Source organism: Coffea arabica, chromosome 5c (genome assembly GCF_036785885.1).
Source record: "Coffea arabica cultivar ET-39 chromosome 5c, Coffea Arabica ET-39 HiFi, whole genome shotgun sequence".
In the NCBI taxonomy this organism is placed as follows: domain Eukaryota; kingdom Viridiplantae; phylum Streptophyta; class Magnoliopsida; order Gentianales; family Rubiaceae; genus Coffea; species Coffea arabica.
The window spans coordinates 10,565,351-10,573,994 of NC_092319.1; the positions used below are offsets into that span (position 1 = coordinate 10,565,351).

The 8,644-nt window shown below is 37.5% G+C and overlaps 1 protein-coding gene across 1 annotated transcript; it reads right to left on the reverse strand.

Moving 5' to 3' along the window:
* Window positions 1-734: 734 nt before the first annotated feature.
* LOC140007638 (protein NUCLEAR FUSION DEFECTIVE 4-like) lies at window positions 735-2,683 on the reverse strand. The gene has a single exon (XM_072050554.1). The coding sequence runs from the start codon at window positions 2,611-2,613 to the stop codon at window positions 880-882; it is 1,734 nt and encodes a 577-aa protein (XP_071906655.1). The 5' UTR covers window positions 2,614-2,683; the 3' UTR covers window positions 735-879.
* Between the last annotated feature and the right edge of the window lie 5,961 nt (window positions 2,684-8,644).

Here is an 8,644-nt window from a genome sequence, read left to right on the forward strand (position 1 = left end):
GGCTGGATCCTGCCGCTTCTCTTTTCGATTCAACAATGGAAGGAATGGAATGGCCAAAGTAGTATAGCCCTCTTTCTACCCTCCCCAAGATTCTTCCTCTCTGAGTGACTAAGGAAGTTGGAATGATCCCAAAAGAAAGAAGAGAAAAGATCTCTCAAGACCGATTCTCTCTATCTCTTTAGCCCCACTGCCAAATGAATGCGTTCTTCCTATGGCCATTTCCAGGCCTTTTTAGGCCAGTTAACATGCATATAGGGGGCTACCGGTGAAATACTTTTAAGCTTAAGAGAATGCCCAGGAAACGCACTTAAGTAGCAGTGTCAGGCCTTTTCTTAATGTTAATGATGTACGAAATATGGCTGTGAATCCCAACCCATTTTGATTCAATCAACAAGCGATTCTCTTCCTGATGTCCATGGGTGTTTCTCTGATCATATAAGAAAATATGAGTTATGAGTTCGAGTTCCTTTTGTAGTTAAACATGGGACAAAGAATCTCAAAAGAAACAATAACGAGTGAAGGGACTATCGGGTGATAGGCCCAAACGAGCCTCTTCGTTTCTCTTTCAGTCCGATTTAAGTCCTTAATTGCAATGCCTAAACTAGCATCTATTGGAGCTATAGAGAACCCCTCCGGGGGGTGGGCGCCCCCTGGGATGGCTCCCGAACGATTGATTGAATGAGGATGGCTCGGATATCTCCGCCCTCCGAACCGGACGTGAAGGTCTCCCCTCAAACATAAATACATATTCTTCTTTTTATTCTACAATTTATCATCCATACTGAATGTACAACAATTGCTAACCACACAAACTTGTGTACAATATTCTCAATAATCTTAATTGTCAACTACACCAATCATTTGGCTTAGACCAGCTAGCTATGTGGTCGTTACATTTGTAACTGAGAGTTTCTCAGTGTCTGCTGCGTGTGCTTGATCTTTGAATTTTTTGTAAATATCACCTTTATAGAAATTTCTGGTTCTATAGGATAGAACCAGAGAAAGAGCACAGCCAAAGAACGTAGCTGCTGTTAGTATCAGAAAAGATAGCTTGTAACACTCCACACCGTTGCATGTCAAAGCTTCCCCTTCTTTCCTTGTGAGTCCCTTGGCTGCCATTTGCTTTAAAGCTTCCATATCGTAGAGATGGCCAGCAACTCTGACATTAAGCACGTAAGTACCCAATGGAGTGCCTCCACCAACTATACTGACTAAGGTGGAGTAGTACTTGAGCCCAAATAATTCTGACACTATACTGAATATCAACGTCCATTGAGCTCCGAAGCAAAAACCCACAATCAAAGAGGCGAGATAGACAGAATTAGGAACGCCGAAAGCAATGAGAAGATGGCCAGCACAAGATACAAAAAGTACCAAGGCCAGCATCAGTGGACGTGCAAAGTTGTATTTAGCCAAAAGAATTTCTGAAGCAAATCCTGCTGCGACACGTCCAAGAAAATTCCAAATGCTCACTAGTGTTACAAATGTGGCAATAGTTTTAGTTGGATATCCTAAGGACTTTCCAATTTGGCCCAAGTTGTCAATTGCCACCAAGGTCCCACCAATCCCAAATGCTGAGACTGTGAATAGAATTAGCATATCAATGTTGAAAATTCCTTGTAGAATTGTATGATCCTCGCCCCTCTTTGGTTGCGTAAACATGTTACTAAAGCAAGAAACTTGCACTTCTTGATTTTGCGGTTTTGGGACAGCTTCTGCAGGTGTTAATTCAACCATCGAGGGTGGATGATCATCTAATACTTGTTTCTTGCTCTTCCAAAGGTCAAATTCTTCTCTAACAACAACCAGGAAGTTGGTGAAGATTAGCAAAAGAAGCACAACAGAACCACTTGCCGCATACTCGAACCTGGTAAAGGAGAGCCAGTTTTGCATGATAATCATAATCATTAGAAATCCAGCAAGGCTAAGCGAAGAGTAGAGAAAATTTTGGAATATCTTGTGCGCATTCGCTTGTTGAACAACCTTCATGATGCGAATTGTGCGCAGAAACAAGATTGAAACAGCTGCTGGAAGCCAGGCAACAAGTAAGATGAGAGATTTGGAATTATGCCCATAAAAAGTAAGATAGAGCTGTGTGATAACTGCTCCACTAAGGCCAATAAATGCCTTTATCATGCCTACGACAACACCTCGACTTTCTGGGCAGTTCTTTATACATGAAACTAATGCAACAATGCATGGAAATGTTTGAGAATTGGTACCAATGCCTATGTATAAATACATCTGCCAAGCAGGAGGTTTCGCTATTCGATGTGTGACCACCAGCCAAACCATGAAGTACCCAAAAAAGTTCATGATTGCGCCACATGAGAGGACTAACCAAGGTGGTGCAACCTCATTGACAAGCCCTGCAACAATTCCATTGTTTGCTCCCACGTCCTTGAAGAAGCTTATCAAGTTCAGGGTTGTTTGGTCATAGCCTAGGGATGATTTGATGTCCCCTGAGTAGATGCCAAACATGTAAGGAGCTCCAGACATGGACATGAGCAGAAAGGTTGCAAAGACCATGAACCATCGGCTAGTGAGTAGATGTCGGACAAAGGCACCCGTAGCTTTCCAACCCATTGCTCCCTTCAACTCAGTCTCCACCATAGTTTCTTCCCAAAATACTGCTTGCTAGAATGTACAAAACTTGTGCTTATATCGACGAGATTTGTCTTGCAGAGTTCTACTTGGAATTGATCTTTCGGGTCATTGATTGAGGTTAGCAACAAAATTAAGTGGCCACTAGGCCACTAAGTGTATTGGCCATACTAATTAATGTCATCTTATTCAATGATGGAGAAAGGCATAATATTGCAATTGGTACTTTTCGGTTAAAAGAGTCTTGGCAATAACACGGATTAAGTAAAGGCGAATTGGTAGACAGTATCTGAAAAAGACGGATTCCACTTTTGTCTTCTCAATGCGCTACTTAGGCATTTTTCTTTTCTACTTGTTTTGACTTTTTATCATCTGCATCACTATTTGATGTGCACGGCTAATGCGCCAATTTTCAATATACTATAATATATTTCCGTTTATTCTTTTGTTAAAATGTACATTGATCTTTACATGATTAGTTCTTTGCGTTGTTAATTTATTATATAGCAATCATGTTACATTGCAGACACTCATGTTTGGCTGATCTAATTTTTGTTTCCAAAAATTGATTCTAATGATGGGATCATTCTTATCATTTACACTTTCCATTCAGTTTTTTTGTGCTTATTGCGCGATTAGCATCATTTTACTTGTGAATACTTTATTGCATGTTTTGCAAATAATGGAATAAGCTCCTTGTTCTATGGGAAAATTATAGTTTTGGTTTCTAATGTTTAGTCTGTGTGTCAAATTGTTTCCCAATAATTATAGTTTTAGTCCCCAATTTATCATTTGTGTGCATATCTGGTCCCCATTCTATTTCTGAAAGTAAATGTAGTCCCTAATCTATTCAAATTTGTGTAAAAATGGGCAATTAATGAATTTCATCTAATTTTCAACTGAAATGATAGCACAAGCAGCCACGTGCCATGACTTAAAAGCTTTTCATTTTGGGTTAGTTATATTACCTCTCTTGAGCTTTGACCAAATTACCATTTCAATCATTAGGTTTGGCCAAATCACAGTTAAACCCTTGAAAGAACAAATGTATATCGAAAAACCCCTTAGAAAGAAGAGGTAGAAAACAGGGATAGAAAATTTCACAAAAAACAAAAATAAAATAAGAAATGCTACAAGTTAAAAAAAAAAGAACAAACCCAAACAACATTTCTATCTGTAAAAGAAAAGAGATACATCATTTTGGTCCGAAAAAAGAACTACATTAAAAAAATTTTAAAAAAAAAGGAAAACAAAACACTAGATGAAAAAAGGAAACCAAAATGAGAGATACTATGATGACCCCACCTCTCCCAAGGGCATACCCTAAGGTATTAGCGGGTTACCTGTTTAACTCTCATCGGGGCTCATTAATAAACCACAAAATCAAATTCAATATCCAACCTTACCACAAAATACTACACTAAATACAACTAATACATACAGTTGTCTGACGAACAACTTCAAATACAAAAGAGAGTTTAAGTTTACAAATTAACATTCAAAATAATATAGTACTTTAATCACTTTGTCTAACTAAAACAAAAGTTAAGTGCTAATTTCCCAAATCACGAACCAACCCTGCTAAGGAAAACAAAAGGAAATATATGAGCTTGCGCCTAGTGAGGCCTAAGAAAGACATGCAATCTAAGAAAGCAATTATTTCACATATTTAAGTCAACAAGAAATATAAATAAGAGGTATCATATAAGCACATCATTAAAATTTGATATGTCAATCATTAAAGATACTGAGCACTGGCAAACCACTCGATCAATCATTAATTCAAGTAGTTGACACTCTATCAACTTTTATGTCCATGTAGAATCCCCACTTCACTCCACTTCATCCACATTTCACTCCCTATCGGGCCCGCACACCAACAAAATTTCAGTGATTGGTATTATTCGAGTATATCCAGTACAGTATGGATCCAACACATATACTAATTAGATCGACCAAACCCTTGCCGGTTCAACCTCGAATAACTAGCCATTGGGCTTTGGGGCCCCAACATATCATTAATATCATATCACATTCACTTATAGCAATAACAATTCAGTAGGATTGAGTGCGATAAAGTACACACTCGCTCATTCATAAATAAGTTAAAAAATGACAGTTCATAGTCATATCATTTTTCTCAAGCGCATTGACATATCAAGCGTATATATAGTGCTACCACGCATTTAGAACACTCACCAAATAGCACTTAAGCTTCTACATAAGGATCGCCAGCTTGCAATCCTAACAGACAAATACAACATATAAGTGAACCTTTAGTGTTCACCAATTCAATCCACTTAAATAAGAAAACTTTGTTTTCAAATATGTCAACTTTAGCGTCCTAGACACTTCAACCCATTCAGGCTTTCAAATCGACAATTTAGGTAAAAAAAAAAATACTACTTTCCATTAGGGCAAAAGCATTTCAAAAGTTTGGACAAGGTTTTCCAATCCTACAATAGTTTTCTAGCAAGCAAATCATAGCAAAGTCCACCTTTTCAATTATTTACATTCATAGTTTTTGTCCCAAAATCTTCTCACAAACAAGGATCAAAGTTTAATAAGGTTTCTTGAAGTAAACCAACCAAAACTTCATTAAAACAACGATCCAAAGTCAAATCAGTTCATACAGCTATCAACCACTAAACTTTGGAGGAAATATTACTTTCCTCCCTTTTAACTTCAGAATTTTGATCCAAAATCATTATAAAGATCAAAGTCCAATAGAACCTTCTGAGCTAAATTCCACCCAAAAACATTTTTTAAAATAGAAAATTAAAGCTGGACTTTTAGCTCACAAATTCGGCCAGCTTAGGCCATTTTCCAACTTTTGCAACTTTACTTTGTCCCACAAGATAACCCATACCACTACTTCATTTTCTTACAAATTTTTCAGCATATTTCAACCAACATACATAGAGTTAAGTAGCATCAAATTTCCTAAAAATATTCCAGCACAAGTGTACAACAAGCCACAAATTCAAGGAATATTAGAAACCTAGGTTCTAGTTTTCATTTTCACAGACTGTCACTTAACTTCCCAACTTGTTCCACAGTCCGGCATCCTAAACTTTTAAGCCTAGGATACACTATAAAGATCTGAAACCTAAACTCTGATACCAACTGTGATGCCCCCATTTCTTTCTAAGACGAACCAGAGAGTATTCGCGGGACGCCTGCCCAACTCTCGTCAGGACTCATGGTAATATCCGTTCAAGCTTAGCACAATACTATTCAACAACACTAGATAAGTAAGAAAGTGCGAAAAACTTCCAAACTTAATAATATATATAACGATTATCCAATCCTTACATCAAATTCTCAGAAGTTACATCAATACCCAAAATATATAACATCCAGGTACATCAAATATCCAAATCATACATTAGATTCCCAAAAGTATAACCAATAAGAGGTTTAGCCCAAAATACATTAGAGACCCTAAGCCAAAAGTGCATCAAAAGGGTTCCTCCAAGTCTCATTCCATGCCCAATCCTGTTAAGGAAAACAAATCTACAGGGTGAGTACAACGCTCGTGAGGCCAAGAACACACATGCAAGCACATAGTTCAAATAACAATCCAAAATTTACAAGTCGAGCAATAATATGTCAATAATTAACAATTCACTGAAAAGTAAACGGAAACAGTTCAAGGATACTGGAGCTCTTAGGAGCTATATCCTACTGGCACAATCAAGAACCTCCATGAATTGACACTCCGTCAATCGGGTAGGTTTAGTCCGTAGAACTCCACTTAACCTGTCCCCTTTCACCTTACATACCCCTGTGTCGGACCCGCCTGTCATTTGTTTAAGGCGATACTACTCGAGTATGCCAAGCGAGATCTCTTACCAGATCAAGCTTTTATTTTTTTTTTCCCATGGTTTACCAAGGAGCCCGACCAAGCCCATGCTAGCTCGAGTCCAAGGATGGCCAATGAGATTTGGGCATCTCCCAAGCATATTTGGGTATCAAGGAGATTCACTCCAGCGACGTATGCAGCCATAGCATATTATTTCAAGTCATACAAGCATGTGACATATTCAAACAATTGAGATATTCAAGCATTTCAAGTACGAGTTATTTATTTCAAGCGAGAACGAATGCGATAAAGTACACCCTCGTCTCAAATTTTAAAATCTCAAGTATCAATAACAAGTAAACATGTATCGAGTTCACAGGAATTCAAGTAAACATGCACTTGACACTCACCAAGTAAACAAGAAGAAAAGTCGTTTGAAGTTCAAGTGCCCACCGTGGGATCCTCTTGAAGGTTCTCGCACGAGCCTGAGTAATTAATAATGATTCATCACTCATGAACCCCAATTATCGAAGAAGATTGCACTAGTGTACAACCTAAGGGAATCTCATGAAAATGAACCCCAATTATTCGTAAATCGAGACTCAAAGATGGGGTTTTAAAATACAAGAGAAATTGAGTTTTTATCTTTGAAATCAAGTATAAAACGTTCAAGTAATATCGAAGGAATAAGGAGAATTCGAAAAAAAAACTTCATTTCCTTAAGATTCGGAAATTTTAGTTTTGATGCGAGATCTTTGAAAAATCGTATCTCACTCTTTACAAGTCCAAAATTGGAAAACTTGGTACCATTCGAAACCTATTAGAAAGTACTAAAAGATCTTAGAAGACAATTTTCCATGATTCCAAACGAAAGATATTCAAAAATTGGCTCAAAGTTGCTGTTTTGGGGTTGGTTTTCGGCAAAGTTTGGTAATTCGGCAAAATTCACACAGTACAAACCAGCCCCTGAAATTTGTAACTCAATTTGAGTTGCAAGCTAGGTTTAAGAAAAAACAAGCAGATCAAGATTCAAAATTTTTAGCACCAAGATATGGTAGCTCAAAGTTATTAAAATTTACTTGTTAAACAAGGGTTTTCCAAACTCAAATAATGAACTTTGGAAGTTTAGTTGAGCAGCGAAACGGACTCGGAATGGCACAAAAATTAGAAGTATAATACTACCATATAAGGACTATTTCTCTGCCAAATTTCATGGATAAATAAGCACGGGAAGTTGGTTAACCAAATCACCCAACTTTCTAAAATTTCAAGGCAAAACTGCCTTGTATATAAAATGTCATTTTCTAAGCTTTTGGCCACATGAAATCCTTGCAAACATGGTACATTTTGGTAGACAATGTTTATTAAATATCCAAGATATGTTTGATGGGTGATTAACACCAAGAATTTTCAAATAGCAAGTCCCAAACCATGATATAAGCATTTACCAGCCCAAAAGAGCGTTTCAACCCATTGAGTCAGTTTCGAAATATGGCCACAACTCACTCAATTTAACTCAGAATTGAGCGTGGTTAGTAGCGTTGAAAACTAGGTTCATTATGCTACAATTTCTCAGAAGAGATCGTTTTCAAAATCTGTCCACAACTAGCTCACATTTGAGCACCAATTCACTGCTCAAAACAGGGCTCCCAGTGTAGACGTGAAACAGGATAGTCATGTTTAAATAATTGGTATGGACTCCTCAGGTAGAATAAGAATCTGTATTTTATACTGTTGAAAATCTGGGAATGTCTAGTTTCCAGTGCCACAAACGCCACTCAATTTCGATATCGGAGTAAAAGGTTATGGCCGTTTCAAAAACACTGCCAGGGCAGTGACGGGAGAATTTCCAGATTTGCCGAACTTCCGAAATCACAACGTTTTGCCAACCAAATCACGTTATTTTTTTATGAAACTTTTTACACAACCCACACAACATATATACATCATAAATAAGCCATTATAACCACGAAAAATCACCCTAAGGGTCACGGACAACATAGGGACAGAATTGGAAAACTTTCACCTTCACTCCCCTTTGAGTTTCTACCAACAATACAACATTATTCCACTAATTTAAGCACTAAACCAACATTAATAGCATCATCATTCATCAAATCAATCCATTTAACCAAAGTGAGAGTTCATAAAGCCCACACAACAATTTTTCCAACATAAACAAGCTACCCACATGCATGCATGAGCTTATATATGCACTACTACTTCCATAAAGCA

Bases quoted from the DNA above. Each gene is read 5' to 3' on its own strand.
- LOC140007638 (XM_072050554.1), bottom strand. From the start codon at position 2,613: ATGGTGGAGACTGAGTTGAAGGGAGCAATGGGTTGGAAAGCTACGGGT.